Source organism: Astyanax mexicanus, chromosome 1 (genome assembly GCF_023375975.1).
Source record: "Astyanax mexicanus isolate ESR-SI-001 chromosome 1, AstMex3_surface, whole genome shotgun sequence".
NCBI classification, from domain to species: domain Eukaryota; kingdom Metazoa; phylum Chordata; class Actinopteri; order Characiformes; family Acestrorhamphidae; genus Astyanax; species Astyanax mexicanus.
In genome coordinates this window covers 35,544,049-35,571,674 of record NC_064408.1, presented here as the reverse complement: position 1 = coordinate 35,571,674, position 27,626 = coordinate 35,544,049, and the positions used below count along the sequence as shown (strand labels likewise).

Here is a 27,626-nt window from a genome sequence, read left to right as displayed (position 1 = left end):
TATATATATATATATATATATATATATATATATATATATATATATAAAACGTGTAAATAGCAGTTAAAGCAGAGCAATGGCAAGTTAAAAAATTATAATGAACTGTAAAACTATAAAAATACGGTTTATAGTCACCAAACCTTTTAACTATTTTATCAGTAAAGAAAAAAAATGGATGATAGAAACCTATGACACTTGTTCTTGAAAATGTTTTATGGGGTGGTCTGAACAAATATAGCCTAAAACGAATTGTTTAATTTAATAATTATTTAATTTATGATTTGTCCTTTTTACATAAAATAAATAAAAGTAACTGTGTAACCTTTACTCAAAGTAAATTTTAAATTGAGTACTTTTTTACTTTAACTCAAATAGATTTTTAGATGGGTACTCTTACTTGAGTAGAAAAGGTAAAGGTTTTACCTTACAAATTTTCAGTACTTTTTCCACCTCTGATTTCCTCATGATGCAAATGTGGATGACGGTTCGCTGCATCACTCTGAAAGGAAAACAGTGCGGTCCTTGTGGTGACCCTGAGCATGACGAGATTCTGTACCAAACCAAGCGTCTCTTCGCTGACAGAGCATCCCAGTAGCATCATCGTGAGGCATCATTGTTTCTGTGTGTGTGTGTGTTTTGGGATGTATCCCTTCCAGCTCGTGTTTAGCTGATTTGTTGTTGATCAGATGAAGTGTGATTGGGGGGTGTTATTCATTGTTGAATCAGCTGCTTCTCATTTTTTTGTATGTTTGTTTGCATTGGCGTAGGAACCGGGTGGGATGGGTGGGACATGTCCCACCAATATTAGAAACAGGTGCATTTGTCCCCCCCAAAAATGATATCGTTTCGCTCAGATCAGCTGTACTGTTAATGAGGAGACAGCCCGGACCAATCACGGAGCCGGTTCAGGTGTTAAGTCCCGCCTCTCAGTAGAAACAGCCAATCAGCTTGCTGGTTTTGCGGCACGCAGATTAGAGGCAGTGTGCTGTTGGGGAAGCCCCGCCCCCTCGCTGTGAGATTTAGCAGCGGGATCGGGATGCAGCAGCTTCAGCTGATTTTAAAACAGAATTGCATACACACTTTGTTTTTCTAAAACAAAGGTAACGGTATTAATCACGTAAACTGTGATGATATGTTTCTGATAGCTGGCTAAAGAGACACGTCTCTGAATCAGCACACAGATCAAAACCCACTGTGATTAATAAACTGCAGCTGTGTTAGTGAGTTAGATTAACTTTGGAATTAGTTAATTAATTACAGGACTTACCTTGAGCTATAATGAACGAAAATTCATTTAGCTAACTAGTTAACTAGAAGCCAGATGTAGAGGATAGCCAGAATGTAGTACAGTACTTTATGTTTGTAGTTTAAAGCAGTTTTTTTTTTTTACCCTGATCACTTCCCTAAATTAGTGTTTTCCACCTGATCCAGCTGATCAGCTAATAAACAGTCATTTACTGAGTTTACCTGTTAAAATCCCTTAACTTCCTATGGAGCCTAAATTAATCCAGCAGTGTATTAAACACATCATACCACCACTTACTTTATTAAATGCCTTTAAATCAGAGAAAGCTCTAGAATATGCAGAACAGTGTTAATATGCAGTAGAATATGTAAGAACAGGCTTAAGAAACACTGCTGTAACGTGATTAGTGTTCATTTGTAGTTCACAGTAAGACCACATGTCCTGACGTTTATAAAAATCGTTACATTCTTTTACATAAAAGGACACCATCTTAAGCAGTGCTCTCAGTACAAAAAAAAAACAGGAGAAAATGTAAATATACAACAGAATTGACATGCCAATAATAATAATAATAATAATAATAATAATAATAATAATAATAATAATAATAATAATAATAATAATAATAATAAACAAATCTGTTATATTATTTTAAATATTAGGTTATAACTGATCATTTTTGTCATACGTATATAATTCAGACATAGCATGCATAATTTTTTCTAACATTAGTAACTGTAACGTGGAGTAAAGTTATTAATGGAGTAACGTGGAGTAATGTTTAGGTTGTAAAATCACCTTATAATAATAATTTAATTTTAATTAAAAGTAATTTCCACAAATGTTGTTCTAGGAAACTGTAGGGTGGGCTTGTGTTCATATTGGCAAATGTGTCCCCCCCCAATATCAAGCCCGCTCCTACGCCCTTGTTTGTTTGTATGTTTATGTGAAGAGAGCAGGCTGTTAATTAATTTGTCTAATGCTGAACATTGGCATTAGGAGTGTAAATCTCTGAATATAATAATGAAGCTATTTTTACATGATTTTATTTATTATAATGGTTCATTACACCGATAATCCATAAAAAAAAGTCCATAAAAACCACCTTCCTGTTGAGTAGGCCCCTCGTGCTGCCAAAACAGATATGACCATTTGAGGCATGGATTCCTCAAGACCTCTGAAGGGTGTTGTGTGATATCTGTCATCAAACCAGCTTATAGACAAAGATGTGAAAAGTATTCACATTTAATACTCAGGTAGCAGTATAGAAACTAGAGTTTAAAATACTTCTGTAAAAGTAGTAGTGTTTCAACTGCATACATGCCCATTCAAAAGATTTGCTTTTTAATTCAATGTAAATTGGCATAGGTGCTAAAACCTTACCCTGGTTCAGGAGTTATCTCACTGACAGATCTCAGTGTGTATTTACAGAAGGATATAAATCAAAGGTTCTGGAGATCCCCAAGGGAGTACCTCAAGGTTCAGTTTTAGCCCCTGTATTATTCTCTATTTTTATAAATAACATTGGAAAGAACATGCTTACAGCTAAAGTTCATCTCTATGCAGATGATACAATAGTCTACTCAGTTGCCTCCTCTCTGAGTCAGGCTATTGCTGAGCTACAGGTTGCCTTTCAACAGCTACAGGTCTCACTTAATGATCTAAACTTGGTTCTTAATTCTAAGAAAACCAAATGTATGATATTTTCTAGAGGTCACTCTCAGATCCTAGATTCGGCTGAGATTCACACTATGGGAGGGGACAAAATAGAAAGAGTCCCATCCTATAAGTACTTGGGAATTTGGTTAGATGATAGGATGTCCTTCAGAGTGCACATTGAGAACCTAGTAAAGAAATTGAAGGCAAGATTGGGTTTTTATTATCGAAATAGGACCTGCCTGCATTTTGCTGCACGGAAATTACTTGTTCAAGCTACATTTTTAAGTGTTTTAGATTATGGGGACATTATCTATATGCATGCTGACTCCTCCTTACTTCGCCGGTTAGATCCATTGTACCACAGTTCTTTACGTTTTATATCTAATTCATTGTTCCGCACACATCATTGTGTATTTTATGATTTAGTGTCATGGCCTCCTCTGAGCTTGAGGAGACAACACCACTGGTACATTTTTATTTATAAAGCTCTGTTGGATAAACTTCCTTCCTACTTGTGTAATTTGCTGTCACGTTTTAACAGTTTTTATGATTCTCGCTCTTCCAGAAGGCTGCTTTTGAAGGTCCCCAGAATTAGTTTAGAACTGGGCAAAAAGTTTTCTCCTATTTTGCACCGTGGTCTTGGAATAACCTTCAAAGCAAATTACATCTTAATGATTTGGTCTCCTTCAGTAATTTTAAAACTTTGTTAACAAATTCTGTGACAGAAACATGTAACTGTTATTCCTAAGCTGCATTTGTGTCTGATTTCGAAATTCTATGTAACTGGTTGTATTTGTCTATGTTGAATGCCCTTATGTGAACTGTCTGATTGTACTTTGTCTGTTACTGGAAATGGTGTGCAACCTTTGCCAGGTCTCCCTCGAAAAAGAGATATTAATCTCAAGGGATTTCCTGGTTAAATAAAGGTTAAAAAAATAAAAAATAAATATATTAAAGAAGCTTAGTTTGGGCATTTTACTTAAGTTCTTTTGAGTCTCTGCACAGATCATCTTTATACTAGGTTACATACATCTATGCTATGTTCTTGCTGGAGTGTGGGGGGCATGGCGTTTGCAGGTGAAATGTATAAACCGTGTAGATGGAGATGGAGATGGAGAGATTTATCTGGATAGGATTTTTTTTAACATTGAGAGGCCAGAATGAAAACAAGCTGAAATGAAATTGGAGTAATACAGAGTTAAGTCAAAAGTAAAAAAAAAAAAGTGTTTGAAAATGAATTACTCCAGTAAAGTATAGGTAACTCAATTTTCAACTTAAGTAAGTTAATTAAGTATTTTTACTTTAAAAAAATGTTCTAAGAATGTTTAGCAATGTTTTAAAGAGGTTCTAAGAAGGTTAGTCTGTAACGGTCTGAAAAGGTGTGACATAATAATGGTTTGCATCACAAGGTTTTTAGAACATTTCTCACATAACATATCTAAATAGATGAATACTACCATTATGGAAAGGTTAAAATAACACTCCCAAAATGAAAACATATGGGAAACAATTTTGATGCAAGGGATGTTGAAGCAACGTTCCCCCATTCACACAATCGTTTCGAAACGCCTTCCAAGATGAACATTTTGAAAAATTTTACTGCAAGTGGGGCCATGTGATCAGAGTAAACGCAGTTTTATGAAAACACTGATGTCACACAGTGAGTCTGCACTTGTCATATTTTGTACATTAGCTTAGCTTGTTCAGAATTAGCCTGTAACATGGACAGCGCCTTAGATTGCTTGCTTCCACCTATCGTGGAGGTTCAGGGAGTCTCCCATATTTTAATAGGGGCTCCCTGATGTCTGCAAATTACATATATTATCCCGGAAATCATCTTTGGGGGCAAGTGAGGATGAGAGTAAGGGCACACTCAAGAAAAAAGGTGTTATTTTGAAGTTTTTGTATAGGAGGTACATTCAGCCTGTACTGGGCTGGTATGTTAATTACAGAGTTTTTTTTTTTCAGTGTGGATATTTCCAAAAATGTTGCTGGTGGGGCTAAAGATATTTTTAAAAATGCAGGCAAAAACATATAATTAAATGAAGCTGAAATAAAATAGGAGTAACGAAAAATTATTACTCCAGTAAAGTATACATAAACAAAATGTATGCTTAATTAAAGTAACAAAGTATTTGCACTTTTTACTTGACACTAGGGGTGGGCGATATGGCTCTAAAATAATATCACGATATTTCAGGGTATTTTTGCGATAACGATATACTTGGCGATATAGGAAAACTAAAATAATTCATTCATTTCAGGAATATAGTATAAGAGTATAACAGTATAATCATAATGTGGCAAAATATATAATATATCATAAAATAATATAATGCAGCAAATAATATTGCAGAATATTTAGTGCATGCATATAAACTGCAAACTAAATCAATTAAACAATACATTCACTTAAAGCTTCACAGTAAATAATAGACTAATTTTAAGACAGAACAGCCCTATTATCACAATATGGATTTTTAATCTCATGATATTTCTGTGTCACGATATATTGTATACGATATAATATTGCCCACCCCTACTTGACATCTCTGTGTTTATAATAAATAAGAACAAAAACATATAAGAATGCCATATAATAAACTTAATTTTCCCATCTTTACACTGTAAATGTGCTTCAAACTAAACAAAAGACTGGAGATCAGAGAGTTGGTGTTTATTTTTTTATTCATAGTTTATTTTTGGAGAACTTTCGTTTTAATAGTGAGTTGATTTTGAAATGTAGAGCACACAGTTAGAGTGTTACCTGCTGTTGGCAAAGCCATGCATAACACACACACACACACACACACACACATTCATACAACACACTCAGACACTTTAACTTCCATGAGATGGACACAAAGCTTTAACATTTTTGGCTTTTTTTGACATTAATGACATCACAGTGACGGTACTGCAGGTTACATTTGTGCTTTAGTTCAATACGGAACACTAGATTCAGTCATAATGATGTAACAGCGTGAAACAGCAGTGACCTAACCTTCAGAGACAAGCGTGTCACAACCCACAGTGCTCCTGACCCTGTTATGCCATTGTTAATACGGACGCTAAACATCACTGGCTGCAGGGACAACTACTGCATCCCACAACAAATCAGCGGAAGAATCACAGTGGCTGAGAAGTGCCAAACGTACGCGTTACACAATTTGCATACAACTACATTTCACCCTGGTTTTTATCTGAGGCCTCCTTCAGTTTACTCGAAACTAAAATGGACAATTTTGCGCTGGAGCTTTAAAGCTAAAGTTGTTAACAAACAGAAGAAGTCAACATTCACGCTAAACTTTTCTGTGAAAACATATCTATAATCCACCCAAACTGTATCCAGGTCTTTGTTAAAATGGCACAGACTAGTGGGTGTGCTTTAAGACAAATTATACCACAGTTAGTTCCGACCATGCGATGTGATTGGCTGAGAGGCGTTCTGTGAGTGCCGTCATCAGCCAGTAATGTACTGTAACCGAAGCTCTCCATGTATTACTCTGCCAAAATCTTTCAACAAACAGCAATAATGGAACTGTGGTATAATCACAATAATGCACATGAGGGAGTGGTATAACGTGTATTATTGGCAGTGGTTATAGGCCAAGTGCCTAGATCAGCACAGCAGTGCCAATATTACACGTTATAGCACTCCCTCTCTTGTATTATTGCTTAAGTATGACTTGCTGTAAACATTTATGAACATTAAACTAAACATCAATCTGTCACACAATCACTTTATCACCATTTAACTTTTCAGTGCATTCGTTTTAATGCATATGCCGCTATTTTTGAAGTGCTGCGGTGAATGTTTCACTACTTTGTAGCTTTTGTAGTTTTTATAGTCACAGCTCGTAGCCGTCCCCACAGTGGTCGATGTTCAGAGTTCGTAATGGCATCAGAAAGGCATTTACTTATAATATCTCAGTCTTAAAACAGAAAGAAAATAAAAAGCAGCACATTACACACCCTGGCCACTTTATCAGAAACCTCTTATTTTCAACAATACCATGCTGGTGTACAATTAAGACGATTAGACAGTTATGCAGCCCAACTGTTGATGTACAGTTTGGGTAGAACCTCCTGTAGAGCTTCTTCAGTGGTCAGTTTCTGATCACAGAACAGCTCTTGGTTGGATAATGTTGATAGTCAATCATAGCTCTGATACTGACATGTGAAACCCCTAACAACACAATGCTCTGCCCTACTATTGAATTTTGTTAACTTAAATACTACAGAGATCACTTATCTCTTCTTAAGTCAATTGAACTCAAAATAAATATCATGAGATACACACTCACACTCTTACATATTTGTGTAAGCATACCCTGTTAATAAGATCATAAGATAAACTGATTCGGTTGAGTTAAACTGAATCTAGTGATCTAATTTGTTCTAATAAAATATGGTGACCATTAGTATGTCCCTTATATTTGAAAGCGTAAACTTGATGAGTAAAACTCACACTTTTCCCATTGATCCTGATCCTATGTATTTGCATATTGATTATGTCTTTACCGCTGTTTAATCACCATCAGCATGTAGTCGTTTCCCCCTTCCCCAGGCTGCCAACTCCTATAAGTTTATTGGGTTTACTTGTAATATACATCTCTGGAAAAAAGCATTTTTGCACCAGGACTGGCATAAAGTTATCCAAAAGCAGCATGTAAGACTGGTGGAGGAGAACATGCCAAGATGCATAAAAACTGTGATTAAAAACCAGAGTTATTCTTTATGAATATGAACTTGTTTTTTTCCATTATTTGAGATATGATAGCTCTGCATCTTTTTTGTCATTTCAGTCATTTCTTATTTTCTGCAAATAAATGCTCTAAAGGACAATATTTTATTTTGGAATTTGGGAGAAACGTTGTCTGTAGTTTATAAAGTAAAACATCAATGTTCATTTTACTAAAACATTTACTTATAAATAGCAAAATCAGAGAAACTGATTCAGAAACTGAAATGGTCTCTTAATTTTTCCAAGTTAAACCTTTTTTCTACTGCTAAGAGTGGATCTACCTTAGAATCTGGATCTTGAATTCAGTTACCAGTGCATTGTTTGTACTCAGATATTTAAGCTCAAATAATTTCAATTATTAAAACTTAAAGCATTACAACATAATTTTTTTTTGAGTTAGCTTAATCCATCAGTTTTACCATGTACAATTGTATGTGAGGCTGCTGTGCTAAAAATGGAACGTCATTTCAACAATATCTGGATAACAGAAACCGTTGTCAGAAACTGACCACTGATGAATGGGGTGCTGATACAACAATACATATACAGAACAATGTTCACCTATGTACTGTAAAGGTCATTTATGGTAGATATTAAAGTGTTTTTCTAATAAAGTGGCCAGCATAGTTTCTTTTATATTTACGAATCGACGGAGCTGCAGCAGTAGTTCATGTTGGAGCAACAAAGCAATGCTGTGGAATTATCAATTCCAAGTTGAAAATTCTATTCACAGTGTGTGGCTGAGGTGCTTTTACAGTGATATAACCGCTTTAATGCCAAAACTAGTTGTGAATCTGAAATAAATCCACCCCTAAAGTCACTGTTAAAATGAGTTTGTCGTAAATCTCCCGACTGCACCACCCACCCGCCCCTACAATGCAGTAGTCTGTACCTGAAACTGAGGAATATGTAACTGATTCCACTCTTCTGTATTTGTAGACTCAGATTGCACTTACACCCACTGACTGAGAGTAAATGATAGAAACACTCCGGTGTTTTTCAGCCTACTCTCTTTCTGCTCTGTAGTGAGGCACTGACTACTATGGACAATATATATATATACAATGTAAACAATATATTTACGCCCAAATGATGCAGGAGTTTGAGTTTGTATGTAATGTAGACTGGACTCAATTGAACTCCTCATCACTGTGTTTTTGGTTTTAAGTCCCCTACTGAATGTGATTGCTTTTAATGACCACATACATAGTTGTAAGAAATTCTCCTGTCTTTGATTGGTCATAATTTCATATGCCATGACTTTGATTGCTTATCACTGTGCGACTGCTTCTAATGCTGCCTTCAAGTCCTCCTTGAAAATTTCTACTTACAAGGTTGCAGGTTGTAATGACTTGACATGTGTTCAAGTGTTTTTTTTTTTTTTTTGTCAGGTGGAAATGGACGACATTAGGAAAGTCCTTTTGTTTAAACTTATGGTATATTTTTATAAAAAAAACTGTAGATTTCTTTTGCACTACTCCAAGAGAATGAAGCAAATAAGATACACATTAGGTGAGTGGTGTTTTTTACCCATTAGAACCGTGAATCATACTAGACTTTTACGCTTTTTCACATATTGCTAGTGATTTTTTTAGTTAGCTAATAACAACCTGCAAGTGTTTAAGTGTTAAGCAGGTTACAATATGAACTGTTTGCATCAATTTATTGAATTTATTTTATCAATGTAAATAAATTAATTTAATTTACTGACCTTTTGTTACTGACACACCACCAACTGGGAAACTCTGGACTTATCTAAATATCCAAAAATTCATGTTCATGTGCTCTCAAAAATACAATAATTCCGACACGACTTGAAGGCAGACTTTCTCCTGATTTTGATTGGTCATAATTTCCTGTCATTCCTGTCATGTCATTGGTTCTAAGACTTCCTCATGACTTTCATTGGTTATCAACGTGTGACTGGTTCTAAGACTTTCTCCTGACTTTGATTGGTTATCAATGCATATTTATACTTCCTCCTTGATAATAATGTCTATGTCACTGGTTCTAAGACTTACTCAGATATTAAAAAATATCCAAGGCAGCAAAACTATTGTATTGTAATTACTGTATTGACTGTTTCGTACTCTAGTTGCTGGATAGAATGTTAGATAAAATGTCATAATAACAGTTTTGAGAAGACATTCTCTCAGAAGACTATTCCACCTTGTTGAAATCTATATTCGCAGAACATTCACAGAACTGTGCACTGGCTTCCGTCATAAGAAAGTTTTGTGTCAGCAAACGTTTTACCTCAGAGACTTTTGAAATGAATATCTGTGTTTATCAGTCCTACACTAGAGCTGCAGCAGACAGAGATTAGGCTGAAACCTCTGGAGTATTCCTGTACGTTCAGTAGCGCGAGTGCACATTTTAAATAAATCAGTCTTTAGTTCTTTTTTTCTTTTTACTGCATTTTTCCATTTCCAAGAAGGCTTTGGGCCTGTGTGATTTTGTTCTGGTCCTTTCTTGCTGAGTTTTATACTTTGGACTGCCGGATGTCCTTCCACTCTGTCTTGGTATTCTGAAGTGCTTGAGTCTTCTTCTCATCCACCTGAACGTAGTCCACCCGCTGCTCATCCAGCAAGGGCTTCTGAAAAAAAAACAACAAAGAATTACTTCAGCAGTGTAACCACAATTGAGCTACTGGCACTGTTGTGCAAAAAAACATGGTTGTCCTTCATTTTATTTTATTGACAAACTAAATCTAGAAGTTATTTACACTTTCACAATGAAACAATAGAAATGCTTTAAAAACACATTTTAAAAACATTTTTATTAGCAACATATTTGTTATGCTTTTCTTGCTTTATTTTAATCTATTTTATGCAACTTTCTCCTATTCTGTTCATTCTATTCTATGCAATTGTCTTTATTCTATTCAGCTATTTGCAATTTTCTTTCAATTTCTTCCATTGAAGGCTAATTTATTATATTTTATTTCACTCTATTACCTTCAGTTCTAGTTTATTTCATTGCTTTATTCTATTCTATTGTATTCTAGTATGTTGCATTATATTGTTATATAAGTTAAATATCCACTAAATACTCACTTTGTGTTTAATTATTATTAAAGTTTAAAGATTTGTTACTTTTAAAGCAAAAACAACTATTCTCTGTTCTACCCATTTATTCTATTCTACTTTATTCTATTGATTTAGAACAAATAGGATGCAATATTGTAGAATGTACTGTACAACATTCTATTATATTCTACACTACTTTATTCTTGAATGCAGCAAAATATAATGCACAGTACGATGTTTCATTCTATCCTATTTGTTCTATTCTAGTTGTTTCTGTTCTATAGCTCTGGAAAAATTAGGAGACCATTTCAGTTTCTGAATCAGTTTCTCTGAATTTGCTATTTAAAGGTATATGTTTGAGTAAAATAAACATTGTTGTTTTATTCTATAAACTACGGACAACATTTCTCCCGAAAACTTAAATAAAAATATTGTCATTTAGAGCATTTATTTGCAGAAAATGAGAAATGGCTGAAATAACAAAAATATGCAGAGCTTTCAGACCTCAAATAATGCAAAGAAATGTTTAAAATGCAATTTCATATTTATAAAGTTGTAAGAGTTCAGAAATCAATATTTGGTGCAATAACCCTGGTTTTTAATCACAGTTTTCAGGCATCTTGGCATGTTCTCCTCCACCAGTCTTACACATTGCTTTTGGATAAATGTATGCCACTCTTGGTGCAAAAACTCAAGCCGTTCAGCTTGGTTTGATGGCTTGTAATCATCCATCTTCCTCTTGATTATATTCCAGAGGTTTTCATTTTGGTAAAATCAAAGAAACTCATAATTTTTAAGTGGTCTCTTATTTTTTTTCCAGAGCTGTATTTTATTCATATGCCACTTTGTTCTATGCTATTCTACTGTATTTATCTGTTCTACTTCTGTTTTAGATTTATTATCTTCTATTTGTATAATTTTCTTGAGTTGCATGTATGTTTCACATCGTCTATTTTTTTACTATATTTTCACTTTGTGTTGTCAAAGTCAAAAGTCAAATTCAAAGTCAAAGTGGTTTTTATTGTCATTTCAGCTATATACAGAGTACACAGTGAAACAAAACAACGTTCCTCCAAGGACCATGGTGCACATAAACACAGTGTAGACAGAACAATAGTGCAACAGTACAAAAGTGCAGACAGACAATACAACACCATACAGACAAAGAATAATAAATAACAAGACAGTGTGCAAATTTTGCAGTGTGCAAAAAGGACCAGGTGAGGTAGTAATTACCTCTATTACACAGTGTGCAATAGAGTCCAGTGAGGTAGTAGGATTTTTAGTGCTTTCCATTTTCTGGGGTAAGTGGGGTAAGAGTGTGCATGTACAGAAAAACCATCAGTTCAGTCTCTGCAGTTAAGGAGTCTGATGGCTTGGGGGTAGAAGCTGTTGCAGAATCTGGTCGTGCTGGACCGGATGCTGCGGTACCTTCTTCCCGAAGGCAGGAGGGAGAACAGTTCGTGTGAGGGATGAGTGGGGTCATTCACAATACTGGTTGCTTTGCGGATGCTGCGGGTGGTGTAAATGTCCGTGATGGAGGGGAGAGAGACGCCGATGATCCTCTCAGCTGTCCTCACAATACGCTGGAGGGTCTTGCGGTCAGAGACGGTGCAGGTCCCAAACCAGGCAGTGATGCAGCTGCTTAGGATGCTCTCAATGGTCCCTCTATAGAAGAGTGTGAGGATGGGTGGAGGGAGACGGGCCTTTCTCAGCTTCCGGAGGAAGTAGAGACGCTGCTGGGCTTTCTTGGCTGTAGAGCTGGTGTTCAGGGTCCAGGTGAGGTTATCTGCTAAGTGGACACCAAGGAACTTGGTGCTCTTAACAATCTCCACAGAGGACCCGTCGATGTTGAGTGGAGAGTGGGTGTGTTGTGCTCTCCTGAAGTCAACAACCATTTCCTTTGTCTTGTCCACATTCAGGTGAAGGTTGTTGACTGTACACCAGTCTGTCAGCCGCTGCACCTCCTCTCTGTATGCTGACTCGTCGCCTTTGGTGATGAGACCCAGCACGGTTGTATCATCGGCAAACTTGATAAAGCTGTTAGAACTGTGTTTTGCAGCACAGTCATGAGTCAGCAGGGTGAACAGCAGAGGACTCAGGACACTGCCCTGGGGGGCCCCAGTGTTCAGTGTGATGGTGCTGGAGGTGCTGCCCCCGAACCGGACTGACTGGGGTCTCCCCGTCAGAAAGTCCAGGATCCAGTTGCAGAGGGGGGTGTTGAGGCCGAGCGAGCTTAGCTTCCTGGTGAGGTTCTGTGGGATGATGGTGTTGAATGCTGAACTGATGCTGGTCTATAAACAGCATTCTGATGTAAGTGTCCTTCTTCTCCAGGTGGGTGAGGGAGAGATGAAGGGTGGTGGTGATGGCATCGTCCGTGGAGCGATTGGGACGATACGCAAACTGCAGGGGGTCCAGTGAAGAGGGTAGTTGTGTCTTGATGTTCCTCATGACTAGCCTCTCGCAGCACTTCATGATGATGGGTGTAAGTGCAACGGGACGGTAGTCATTGAGGCAGGACACTGTGGACTTCTTCGGCACGGGGACGATGGTGGTGGACTTGAGGCACGTTGGGACAGTGGCGCTGCACAGGGAGATGTTGAAGATGTCCGTGAGAACATCTGTCAGCTGGTCTGCGCACTCCCTGAGCACTCTGCCGGGGATGTTGTCTGGTCCTGCAGCTTTTCGTGGGTTGACTCTGTGCAGAGTGTTCCTCACATCCACTGCAGTCAGGCACAACACCTGCTCGTCCGGCTTGGGCATGGTCTTTCTCGCCATCGTGGTGTTTTGTGCCTCAAACCGTGCATAAAAGTTGTTTAGGGCATCAGGGAGGGAGGCATCACGTTCACAGGACGGTGGCATTGTCCTGTAGTTGGTGATTGCCTGGATGCCCTGCCACATACGCCGCGCGTCACCCGTGTCCTTGAAGTGGCTGTGGATTCTCTGGGCGTGTGCGCGCTTTGCCACTCTGATAGCTCTTGACAGTTCGGCTCTCGCTTTCCTCAGGGCCACCTTGTCACCCACTCTGAAGGCGGAGTCGCGGGTCCTCAGCAGCGCACGTACCTCAGCAGTCATCCAAGGCTTCTGGTTTGGGCGTGTGGTGATGGTCTTGGAGACAGTGACATCATCAATACACTTGCTGATGTAGCCAGTGACTGATGCTGCATACTCCTCCAAATCAACAGAATCGCCTTCAGTAGCAGCCTCCCTAAACATGTCCCATGCAGTGCACTCAAAACAGTCCTGAAGGGCAGAGATGGAGCCTGCCGGCCAGGTTTTCACCTGCTTCTGAACTGGTCTGGAGCGTCTGATGAGTGGTGTGTATGTTGGTGTCAGCCAAACACACATGTGATCCGAGAAAGCGAGGTGGGGGCGGGGCTCCGGCCGGTACGCGCTGGGGATGTTTGTGTAAACAAGATTCAACGTGCTCGCTCCTCTCATTGCAAAGTTCACATGTTGGTGGAATTTAGGGAGCACTGACTTGAGATTTGCCTGGTTGAAATCTCCGGCGATAATGAACAGTCCGTCTGGGTGTTTGTTTTGCAGATCGCTGATAGTCCGATAGAGTTCACACAGAGCCTCTTTAGCATTAGCACCAATGCTAGCGCTGGGTGGAATGTAGACAGCAGCTATTAGCATGGCGGAGAACTCCCGTACTAAATAAAAAGGTCTGCACTTGACTATCAGGAACTCAACCAGCGGAGAGCAGTGTTTGGCGACAGTCACAGCGTTGTTACACCATTCCGTGTTGATGTAAACACACACGCCTCCACCGCGGGTCTTCCCGGATAGAGCCGCGCTTCTATCCGCTCTGAACGCGGTTAGCCCGGCTAGCTGAATGGCGCTGTCCGGAATGTTGTCGTTAAGCCACGATTCCACAAAAACCAAAACACAGCAGTCTCTGAACTCACGCTGGGTAGTTCGCTGGAGTCGGATGTAGTCCAGTTTATTGTCAAGGGAACAGACGTTTGCAAGAAAGAGCGATGGTATAGCCGGCCGGCTAGGACTAGCCTTTAGCCTCGCGCGGATCCCGGCTCTCTTTCCGCGCTTCCGCTTACGCTCGCACCGCTTGCGATGGCACTTCCGCTGGGCTCCGGCGTCAGGAAACACCGCGGGCTGGCGGCCTGGGTCTCTTAGCAGGCTAAGCTCAAGTAGCGTCTGCAGAACCTCGTCCGGTAGCGTGTTTTCTGGCTGGTTTCTCCACTGTAGCAGGGTCTGGCGGTGGTAGAACATGTGCACGGGTGTTCCGATGCACATATTTGCAGGAAATAAACGGAAAAAACGATAAATAGTAACACAAAAGCACCATTTAACTTGGAGCTATTCTGTTCGCTTCTTCTATTCTTTAGGACGGATTTCTTGTGACTTCTGTTTTACTTTCCTCCCACAGTGGAAAATGTTAGGCATGCTGTAGGACTGATGGGAAGTGGACAGGTCATTTAATGCTGAGTCATGCACACAGAGGTCAAGCTAAAATGGCTGGAGAAGAAATCACTCACACATCAGCATCTCTGCCGGTCACTCAGCATGTCTAATCAGCTTGGGAAAAGCAACCTCATCAAGACTGAAATGTAAACCAGTTCATTCCGGAAGATTCATCCAGCACGGTCCCTGCTGACTCCCATCACACACCCTGGCCTTACGCAAGCACAGTAGCATGCATGCTACTGAACATTCATTATTGAGTAATTATAAATAAATAATAAATAATAATGCTTTTTCTAAAGCATCTCTGAGCTGATGTAATTTTAATAGTTCAAAGATTGAAGACAAAGAAGGTACACAACTGTTTGTGCACACCTGATATAATTATATATAATATAATATAATATAATTTTTAACAAAATCTTCATTTTTAATTGATTACATTAAACATGACCTGATTTTTAAAAGGCTAAAACATTGCTGTGATAATGTTTTTTTGAGAATTATTTTTACATTTTTCTTTCATTTTTCTCCCCAATTTAGCTAGGCCGATTGTCCCACCCATTCAGCTGTATATCCCTCATCATGCCCTAACACCAGGAGGATGAAGACTAGCACATGCCTCCTCAGATACATGTGAAGTCAGCCAATGCCTCTTTTTAAACTGCTGCTAATGCAGCATTACTGAGTAGCATCAGAATAATCAGAATCAGAATATCAGAATAATGCTCCACGAATTGTTCAATTGTGATGATGCTTATTTGTTCTGCAGACTCTGTAGTTGTCTTTGTTGTGTACCTTCTGGACCGGCGAGGGGGAGGCAGAGTTAAAGTCCAGTGACAGGTAATCCAGATGAGAGGGCCTGAGCCAAGGAGCGGAGTCACAACCAGTCACCAACGTCTGCCGACACACAGAGATAAAAAACAATCAGCCTGTAGAAAGTGTTCTAAACAATGCAAATCCAGTGACAATAGAGCAGCTGTGTTTTATTGCACTGATCACGTTCATCAATTTCTTAAAGAAGCAAATCCGGGGAAAAATAGTCTTGGGGTGTAGTGAAACATGATTACAGGTAATGCTGGGCGGTACACCAGTTTACCGCAGGAGCATTTTTCCCATTCCGCCATACCGCTAGAGGCGCTGCGGAGCACTGTGCAGAAGCATACAGTGTAGATCAGCGCCACCAAAGAAGACACACAGTTCGCTGGATAACGCTGGCCAGTTAGCATATTAAGCTAACTCGCTGCAGTGACTGGACAATAGACATGAAATTACAGACTGGAATTGTCTGAATACAAGGAAGTAACTATAGCCCTTTTAAATGTATTAATACTGTAGCTGAAAGGATAATATTAATGCACACAGGGAACTGGGGCCGATTTTAATACTGTAATGCCTCTAATGCAGGGGTGTCAAACTCATTTTGGCCGAGGGCCACATTGGCATATTGGCTGTCCTCTGAGGGCCAGATGTAACTTATAAATGTAATAAAATGTAACCAAATGTAATATAAAATGAATGTAATTACTCTTTAATGTTAAATAACTCTAAATGGGAAAAATGTTTGCTTGTTGCTCTATTAACATAAATCCTTTTAATTTGTCATGTTATGAAATCCAAAAACTCCATCAATCAAGAACCAAACTATTCAAGTGAATAGAAATGACATAAAATACAAGTTATATTAACTTTGATCAAAACGTTTGATACTGAAATAAGGCTTAATAAATATAAAATCAAAAATTGTGAGCTGTTAAGAATATGTGATAGATTTAGCATTTCCTCAGATTTAGCAGTTCCTCATCCAACCACTAGTGGGAGCTGCAGCAGCAGCACAAGCCCCCGCTGTCTTCACTGAGTCAGAGCTACAGCCCAGCCACGGGCTACAGGCTCAGCTCCGCCAGTCTGGAGCGTTTTTAAAACATTTTAAGTTCTTCTGTGTAGGAAATAAAGGTTTTAACCCCACTAACCGGATAATACAGCTCTCTACAGCTCATCTTTCAGCACAAGCAGCTAACAGCAGCAGTTCAGAGCAGCGTCACGGAGTCACTGCTCGGATTAACGTTACATTATAAACAGGTCAGTTAGCGCGCTGCTAACCTCAGAATGTTTATAACTACGGAGTTTAGTGGACACACCACGGCTGCAGGGTTAGACTGTTGAAGGCTACTGAAGACTATAAAAGGCTATTGGAGGTTATTGAAAGGGTTATTGGAGCAGAAATCAGTAAAGGCTGGTTAGATAAGTGATTCACGTCTTCGTCCTTCGCTGCGGTGAAACTGAATAGCGCTGACACAGTGATGTTTATTAAAATCATTAAAACAGATTTTGTCAGCTATTGTCTTATAAATATTTACACATAACTTATATCTCTTCTAAAAAGCGTTTATTTTGGTCAGTAACACTCTTCGTAACACAAAAGGCATACCATTCTTTCGCCTTGAAGCACAGCCGTCCGTCTGAATCAGCTTCTCTTTTTCTGGACATTATGGGATAAACATTTCACCCGCGAAGTTACGCCTTCCCTCCGGCAGGGTTTCCACATCAATGACTACACTGCCGTGTAGTGGCAGTAAGCCGTAACTTCGCGGGTAATACAATCGACAAGCATTGTGGGAAACGTAGTTTTTGGTCAAAGCACGCTTCTGATCCATTTATTATAGACACTAAGATCTTACAAGCTCTCGCGGGCCACATAAAAGGACGTGGCGGGCCACATTTGGCCCGCGGGCCTTGTGTTTGACACATGTGCTCTAATGTCTTCAGAAAAACATTATGAATTGATATTAAACGTGTGTCTGACTTGTGCAATATAGCTTTTTAATAATATCTCTTTTGAATACTTAAACATTAAGTATTTTAGGTCCATTTATAGTGTTTATGGAACTCTTTAAAAAGGAAGCCGTGTTAAAAGTTGCTGGCATATCTCTATTATCTCTAAGGTCTATTGTTTAAATAATAAAGTCTGATTTCTTCATATATTGTGTAATTTTGTGGGACAAAGTAAACCCAATAGTAATCATAGCCTTCATTTAAAGACAAAGTGTTTGAGTATATGTGTGTGTGTACTGTAATAACAGTACAGTAAGTCACAAACCTATATAAAAGCCCAGTCATGCCAAAAATTACCGTGATATACATTTTTGGTCATACCGGCCAGTACTAATTACTGGTGCAAACTTTTGTCTGATAGCCCACCTCCGTTAACCCCCAGTATTCTAAAATACGCGGCTTTTAGCTGATGCTCCCAACAAGTTTACAATGCCAGTGATAGGGGCAATCAATAATTTCTCATGGAAAAAGCCAAAAAACACACATGGCCAATCTGATCTGGAAATAAAATTATAGAGGAGTAAGAGAGAGAAATTTGATCCTGTCTGATTCGTGAGACAGACCCCCGGAGAGCCCTGGGTTCGTGTTTTTTGGTTCTCTATGTGCACAGAAACTAACGTCTAATAAAAGATTCAAGCTGCTGTACAAGTACTTTAGACTATTTATGTAACTTGCTTGTTGTGTTTGTCTTTTATTCATAGCTCTTTTTGTGCCTTACTAATCTCTCACTATCTCTCCATCTCTCTCTCTCTCTTTTTGTAAGAATTATGAATAATGAATGAAAAAGAGATAGCAGTGATGCAGGATTGTCACGTTACCGTGGGCATGACACTTCCTTCCTGTTCGGAGCCGTTTAAGCCCCGCCCCCACCGTCTGTCCAGCGGAACACAGTGAGATGAGACGCTGTATACGGTGATCAAGCGAACGAACAAACAAAAAAAAAAAAAGAAAACACAAACAAAACATCAATGAATCAGTTAGTGAACGAAGACAGTAAAGAGCAAATTTAAACAATCATACAAAAATATTCTTATTTATATTAAAATAATTCAGGAAAGAAAAAAACTGAGAGAGATAGAGAGAAGGCAGACTTTAGAATGGAGGGGAAAGAGAATGTTCTAGGATATTTTTTGTTAATTAGCTGTTTTGTTCTCACCCTGGTTCTGTCATGGTGCGAATCAGCGGGTGGTGGGTGGGAAATTCACGAATAGTGGACAGTCCCCTCAGGTCAAGCGGTGGAGGCCTCACTGCAGAGCCAAAAAGAAAGCAAAAAATACATTATATACATTATATATATAACTTATTACATCAAACCAAGTTAAACTGCTTGAATATTTGCACCAGAATTTTACAAACTGAATATTTTTTTCCTGGTTACATGTGTTTTGGTTCTTGTTAAAACACAAATAAAGCTACATCCACGCTTTATGCTACACTTATACTGATACACTGCTTATAACTGCAAGAAAATATTTATATAGTGAGACTACATACTTCAGCACTAATATAAAAAAACACTACTTAAACTGTACCACTTCTGAACATAATTGACTAGCCAAACAATTGACTAAACAATGCATAATGATTTATTGGGGTATCGTGGCATTTTTAATTAAAAAACAACCTCATAATTCAGAGGATCCAGTGACATTCAGGATGAAAACATACAAAGAATTAAGCATGCAAGGTTTGGAACACATGTGTTTACCACAGGACCAGACAGTAGAGAAAAACCCAGCTTCAGCAAAACACTGACTATAGAATGAAGCACATCTAAAAGAAAATAAAAAGGACGGGACACTGAGAACTTACAGCGCCTCCTGGGCTTTAGACTGCGGTTGACTGGAGGAGGCTCCATGTCTGGGGCGGGAGGAAGAGGCGATTCTGCTTTTCCATTGGTCAGCAGAGGGACAGACATAGTGGGGCTCATTGGAATGTATCCATCTGAGCCAACATCGGAGGAGCTGACTGTTGGAGACGCCATAGGCACATAGAAGTCTTCTGACTGGCTCTGCGACACAGTGGTGGGCATGAACATTGGCTAAAGAGAGAGAGAGAGAGAGATTAATATATTAAGGTCATCTGAGAAATTTATAAGAGAATGATATGGGCAGTAAGTGGTTATTTGTTTAGATTAGAATGAACAAAACAATCCATCATAATTGCTGTGTGTATGGTGGTGTGTTTTCTTAACCATTCCCATTGATCTCCTGATGGAAGGGCATTATTATCAGATCATTATTATCAGATCTTTCACTGGAACTTTATATAACTATAAAAATATTAATTTGAGAATTTAACTTTATGTAATTGATCTTACCAGGTTGAGACTCAGTCTTTTGTTTCGGTGAACTTTCGAACTGATTTCAAACTCTAAAAATGAACAAGCAGACAAGATGTGTCAAACAAGAGTCATGCATAAGGTCATCAAAACCACACACACATGTTCACAGTCCTTTTCCCCACCATCAAAAGCACACACCACACACTCAGTAGCCTAAGACATTTAGCAAGCCAGCATAAACACGTAAATGTGACCACAGATACAGAGAAGTTTATGGAAACATTTGCTTTGCTAAAAGAAGCAGTAATTAGTCCACAGTAAATACACCTTATGTGTGTGTATAGACATTTTCCAGAACCAGTGTAGTACTGTCAGCAAGTACTATCTATATCTACTGAGTAATATTCTAATGAGGCCATTCTAAGCTAAAAAAAAGAGTGAAATTTGAGTCATTGCTCAAGCTAGGCCATGTCCACAGTCCCCCACCCGCCTCATGCCCACCATCGCTGTGTAGTCTTTCCTTTAGTCTACCCTTTCCTATGTGCTAATTTGCAATTTATATTAAATTATGCCTGCTTGGTCTCAGTGTGGAAGTCTGTAAGAGCAAGTCACAACATATTCTGCTGCTGAGTGTGGCTTTTGTTTAATGCTACAATTATCATATTTTGTGATGATAAGCATTAAAATATAAGTTTAACGAGGGTTAAACTATGATGTAAATAAAATAAACCTGGATTGACCAACTTTACTTTAAAAGAAAAGTATGGGGCTCTGAGTGGTCCAGCAGGCAAAGCGCTGCCACTATGATCAGGAGATTGCGGGTTCGAATAATGCTCATGTAGCTTGCCATCAGCTACTGGAGCCCTGAGAGAGCACAATTGGTCTTGCTCTCTCTGGGTGGGTAATTGGAGTTCTCTCCCCACATCAGTCCAAAAGGGTGATGTTGATCAGCACAAGGCGTCTGTGAGCTGATATATCGGAACCGAGTCGCTACGCTTTCCTCCGATGGTGCTGTAATGCTAATTCAGCAATGATGCATCAGCAGCAGCTCGAAAAGAAGCGGTGGCTGACTTCACATGTATCAGAGGAGGCATGTGCTAGTCTTTAAGCTACTGGTGGTGGGGCATTACTAGTGATTATGAGTGGGTTAGGTACTTTGCTGTATAAATTGGTAAAGTAATAAAGCAGAGTATAAGTATATAAGTATATATTTGCCAACATTTTAACATTTATTGTTGTGTTTGTGTGTGTCCATACCTCTTCTGAAATGTTCCAGACCTGAGACAGACGTTCTGCGGGGTAGGAGGTTTGGCTGGCTGTGGTTACGTGTGGGGTCATCGTTGCTGTGATGATCTGAGAGGTGTGTTGGTTTCGGGGGCAGTGGTGGTGGTGTGTGTGTGTCGGGGGAGGAGCAGAACGGGCGATCGAAGCGGAACACGTCACCAGGGCCGCTGCAGAGCGAGGCGGAGGAGGACAGGGGCAGCGGGTAGCAGGGAGCACTGCTGAACGGTGAGGGGGACGGGTCAGTCACCGCTGGAGAGATAAACAAATCCTCCGACATGTTCTCTAACGAACTCTGCTCAAATGAACGCTCCGAGTTAGACATGCTGTCACTCCTGCAAAACAAACATACAAATAAAACAAACAATGTAAACAGAACACTGTACAGTTAATTCTTTAACTTCTGCTTAACCGCACAGCACAATCCTAGAGCTACTGTAGACATATTCAATAGTTACCCTATAGAGCTACTATACAATTATTTATGCGTTACCACATGCTGCTCTACAGCTATTTGAGAATGATCTTAGAGCTGCTCTACACTTGAAGAGTTACTCAAAGTTACTTTACATTGATTCAAGAGCTACTCTACAGTTACTCAGTTTTTTTTAAAGAATTACCCTACTGTTATTCAAGAATTACACTAGAGCTACTCTAGTTATTTAAAAATTTGGCGAATTTACCGAAAGCTAGTAATGGAAGTGTTTAAAGTGTTACAATAACTACTCTACAGTTTTCAAGTCCCCCAGAGCTGCTTTACTGCTACTCAAGAGTTACCCAAAGCTTTTTTCAGCTTTTCATGAGTTACTTAGAGCTGCTTTACAGTTATGCAAGAGTTATCCAGAGCTTCTCTATAGCTATTCAATAGATACAACAGAGCTACTCAACAGTTATTCAGGAGTTACCCTAGAGCAACTCTACAGTTATTTAAGAGATGCTCAGAGCTACTCTTCAGTTTTTAAAGGATTGCCCTAGAGCTACTCTACAGTTATTACAGTTTAACCAAGAGCTATTATACAGTTAATGAAAAGTTACCCCAGAGTGACATTATAGTAACTCAAGAATTTCCCTGGAGTTTCCTCAGTCTATTTCAGTGTTACCCCACAGGCGTGGTGGCGGGTTAAATTCTGCAGAAAGAAAGGGAGTAGATCTACAGAGATAAGTTTTCTGACTCTTCACTGTGACTTGCATGTTTTGTCTGTTTTTCTCAGCCCTTCTACTTGGATGTTGAAAAATTCATAACAGACTTTATCCATTCAACCCATTATATCTCAACACACTGCATGAGCTCCCACAAGACAGCTAATTAAATTAAAATGTGCTTTAGTAACTCAAGATAAAACCAGCAGCCTTCACGGCTAAAAACTCTATTGTTTCAGTTGCCATGGAAGCTTCTGCTGAAAGGAGAGCAATTTCCATACTCAGATTAGCAAGTCTACTTACTACTTACACTGCCAAAAGATTTGGCATCGCTGTTCTAATATTGTCCATCACTGTATAATTACTAAATCATAATTGATAAATGTATACTCTGACTGTAATCTGATGCCTCTAAAGCTCTACATGATGTTTTTTTTTGTTTTTACAGTGTAGAAATGAAAGGTCAAAATAAAGTTAAGAAAGGTGAACATAGCTGTAGAAGGGTTTAATATGACTAAATATGAAATTCTAACAAAAATAATATCCAAAATTATTTTCATAACAGTATCCAGAATGAGTCCAGAAAGATTAAAATCTTGTGTCCAAAAATTAGGATACCTAATTACAGTCTACTGTGCATTACAACATTATTTCGTTAATAATTTATGTATGAATATAAAATATGTATGTATCTATGTAAAAAAAAATATGTACACTAAATCCACCCTGAAATTCATATAGGCGAGGGAATAGGAGATGGTGTAATTAATTATTCATGATTGTGATGGATTGTGATGATGTAGGCGGGTGCGCAGGGCTTGCCTGGTGATGCACTTCCTGCCGGTCTCGCACTGAGACAGGAAGAGGTAGTCGAGAGGCGGACTGCTGTCCGACTCACTGGGTGTGTCTCTGACCGCAGTGTCGCCATTGGCAGTTGTGGCTGAGAAAGGGATGTGAGGGGAGAGAGCTGGAGAGGGCTGCTGGGAGGAGGGAGTGTGAGACAGACTGTCCATCGATTCTGTGAGAGAGAGAGAGAGAGAGAGAGAGAGAGAGAGAGAGAGAGAGAGGAAAAATGAAGTGAGAATGTAGAAATATAAGAAGGGTACAACAAAATAAGAGAAACAGAAGAGAGTAAAAGAGAATAAATAAAAAAATAACAGTATAATTTTTGAACATTTTTAATTAAGATATAGTAAGGAGGTGATAAAAAATGAAAAAATAAATAAATAAAATACATACAGCTCTGGAAACAATTGAGAGACCACTTCAGTTTCTGAATCAGTTTTTCTGATTTTGCTATTTATAGGTATGTGTTTGAATAAAATGAACATTGTTGTTTTATTCTATAAACTACAGACATCATTTCTCCTAAATTCCAAATAAAAATATTGTCATTTAGAGCATTTATTTGCAGAAAATAACAAATGGCTGAAATAACCAAAAAGATGCAGAACTTTCAGACCTCAAATAACGCAAAGAAAACAAGTTAATATTCTTAAAGTTTTGGAATAACCCTGGATTTTAATCACAGTTTTCGTGCATCTTGGCATGTTCTCCTCCACCAGTCTTACACACTGCTTTTGGATAACTTTATGCCTGCACTCCTGGTGCAAAAATTCAAGCAGTTCAGCTTGGTTTGATGACTTGTGATCATCCATCTTCCTCTTGATTATATTCCAGAGGTTTTTCAATTTGGTAAAATCAAAGAAACTCATAATTTTTAAGTGGTCTCTTATTTATTTTATATTAATTACATTAATAAAATTGAGGTTAAAATCAGACACAGTAATAAAGGGAAGACATCTGCAGTGGCAGTGAGTGACCAGCAGGTGGCTCTGTGTCCAGTGATGGAACATTGGATGGTGAAGGAACTTCTGATCAAACATGACATTTTAAAACCTGACCTTTCTGTTGTCCACACACACACACACACACACACACCATCACAACGGCTGATATTCACGTGCCTCCGCCACCACACAAACACATGACACACACTCACATCAGCTTTCCACAGACACCAACGGTTTAGAGAAATGAAAGTGTGTGTGTGGGTTTGGGGGGGAAGGGGGGGTTGACCATGTAATTATAATGCAGAGGACACTAGCCATCAAAAGGGAAGACTGTGCTTTTCACATTTTTATAAAAACAGAGTATCCCACGGCTGTTTACACACAGTGAAATGAGCATATGTGTGTGTAGTGTATACAGGCCTGTTCTACAACTCCTAAATAAAAGTCATTAAACCATTAATCAGTGATATATTTGGGTTATATTTCACTGTTTGCTGGTCTGATGAATGTGTGTGTGCATATGTGTGTGATTTGCATGTGTGTGTGCATGTGTTTGCCTGCGATTTGCATGCATTAGCTGGTTCCTGTGTTTACAGGTTTGGGAGTCTGAGCAACAAACCCCAACCCAACTGCAAACAGAAAGTAAAACCTGAGGCCAAATTCACACTTCCTGTCTGTCACTAATATACTACTATTCTTCACCCTCTACAGGACTCACTTATTACAGGAGCTCACTCATCTATTATTAGGGCACAAAATCTATATTAAAAACACAGAATATGTAATCTAAATTTACAATCGTAATTCCAAAAATTGTGGAATGCTTTGTAAAATCAAATTAAACATAAATAAAATTTCATACACCCATATCTCAAAGCAAGTTGTGACAGGGCCATGTCTATCACTATATATACTTTCTTCTTAAGTTTTTTTATTTACAACACTCAGTAAGTGTCTGGAAAGTGAGGAAATACTGCATATGTACAGGACATACAGTGGATTAAAATTGTGTTACTCTCCTTTTTAAAGTTACAGTAATATAATAAAGTGATAGTAGACTAAAGTACAGCAAAATAAAATTAAAAAGAATACAAGATCACATATTCAGCTCTGGAAAAAAACAAGAGACCACTTAAAAATAATGAGTTTCTTTGATTTTACCAAAATGAAAACCACTGAAATATAATCAAGAGGAAGATGGATGATCACAAGCCATCAAACCAAGCTGAACTGCTTGGATTTTTGCACAAGGAGTGGCATAAAGTTATCCAAAGGCAGTGTGTAAGACTGGTGGAGGAACTGTGATTAAAAACCAGGGTAATTACACCAAATATTGATTTCTTAAAACTTTATACATATGAACTTGTTTTATTTGTATTATTTGAGGTCTGAAAGCTCTGCATCTTTTTTGTTATTTCAGTCATTTCTCATTTTCTGCAAATAAATGCTCTAAATTACAATATTTTTATTTGGAATTTGGGAGAAATGTTGTCCGTAGTTAAAAAAAATAAATCAACAATGCTCGTTTTACTCAAACAAACAGTTTCAAAAACTGAAGTGGTCTTTTAATTTTTTTGCATTTTCTTGCTAAAATACTGTAAACAAAGCCTTCCTTGAAAGAGACATTGTCTGGAAGGGAGCATATGTTGTCTTATACCTAAAACAAGGCCAAATGTGCTCTCTCAGGGTTTTGGCAGCTAATGGCAAGCTACATAAATGAGAACTAGAAATCTCCCGATAATAAATGAGTTACATTTAAAATTGTAATGTAGTTATGTATTCTGTGTTCTACTGTAAACAAAATATGGGCATATGGCATTTGCATATCATTGTGTTCTGAAATCTACATTTAGTTACATTTATTATTATATTATTTACAGCGTCCCAGCTTTTTGAATTTAGGGTTTATGTTATTTGTATATTATATGTTATATTGTACTGCACAAAACTTACACATTTTTAAATTTTAGTGGAAGTCAATGTAAAAAAAAGTAATTTTACAACATTTTAATTGCTCCAGTCATAATATAGTTGAGACTATATTATATAGTCTTATTATATATAGAGCTCAACTGCCAAATACAACCGTGCGAATACTGCGTCAACATGTGAAAAAACGAATGGAGACATGGAGCCAAATTATTATTACACATAGGCACTTAGACATCTAGATACACTACAAATAATTTATATTATTACATACACATACAGAGTAGTAATACTCTATATGTATTATGTATTATATGTGTATTATAAGTGTTTTGTGCATAGTGCTAATACATGTGGTTTGTCATAGCTTTCAATGGAAATTTTGTTGAGACAGAACCACAGAAACGTTTCGTGTGTGCGTGTGTGTATTGTGTTGGCATGAGAAGATATGGTCACTGTTCATTTGCATTGTGTGTGGAATGTATTTCTAAGAAGCAGGGTGGCTGTTGTCACCATGTTGGTGTGGTAATGTGTGTGCGTGTGTGTGTGTGTGTTATACACATTTACCAACTTCATACAGTTTCATTTTTTTTCATGTTCACAGCCTTCAATTTTCATTGCAGTAATGCATTTGTGTTTGTTTGTGGACCAAGTGTCCTGCATATCTTTGTTATCTGTGGGATCAATGTGTGAACTTGTGGTTTCTGTTTCTAAACTTATAGACTAGGTGTATGTGTGTGTGTGTGTGTGTATGCAGATGGGTGTTGACTTGTCTGACTCTGTGTCAGCTTGGGTATGCTTGTTTCTGGTTATTTACAGAAAGTGTGTGAGTGTGGGTACATTATGGGTGTGGTAAATTATTAATATGTTATAATAACCCTTCAAGGAAGAATGAATTCTGCTCTGTAGTAGTGAATCATCAAGAGCTATCTATGTGTCAGTTGAAGCACAGTCAGGTCATGCAACAAGACAATGATCCAAATCACACAGAAGTCTTTCTGTTAATAGCTAAAAAATAAGAAATGTGGAAGCAGTCAAAGGTTTTATCTAAACTCTAAAATCTTGAAGCAGGACCTGAACTGAGTGTAGAACATTCAATAACTGTATATTAGCATCGGCACTGTCGTTGCATTTCTTCCTGTTTTATAGAAATTATGCCAAAATGAGTTGGACTGCTTTGATTGAGTTCAGAGCACAGCATTAATGACTAGAAGCTAAGTGGATTTTTCCACTGAATACCCAGTCTGACCAGTAAGCATAA

The 27,626-nt window shown here is 38.3% G+C and overlaps 1 protein-coding gene across 1 annotated transcript in view; it reads right to left on the bottom strand.

Annotated features, from left to right (window-relative positions):
* Window positions 1–5,575: 5,575 nt before the first annotated feature.
* Window positions 5,576–27,626, bottom strand: part of gab3 (GRB2 associated binding protein 3) — a 42,191-nt gene continuing 20,140 nt past the window's right edge. The window contains exons 3-10 of the mRNA XM_022684991.2: window positions 23,466–23,661; window positions 21,480–21,838; window positions 20,259–20,311; window positions 19,751–19,979; window positions 19,095–19,185; window positions 18,757–18,841; window positions 15,905–16,006; window positions 5,576–10,248 (exon numbers count right to left, since the gene is read on the bottom strand). Coding sequence (XP_022540712.2) covers window positions 10,135–10,248; window positions 15,905–16,006; window positions 18,757–18,841; window positions 19,095–19,185; window positions 19,751–19,979; window positions 20,259–20,311; window positions 21,480–21,838; window positions 23,466–23,661 — 1,229 coding nt within the window. The 3' untranslated portion in view covers window positions 5,576–10,134. The remainder of the gene's footprint in view (window positions 10,249–15,904; window positions 16,007–18,756; window positions 18,842–19,094; window positions 19,186–19,750; window positions 19,980–20,258; window positions 20,312–21,479; window positions 21,839–23,465; window positions 23,662–27,626) is intronic.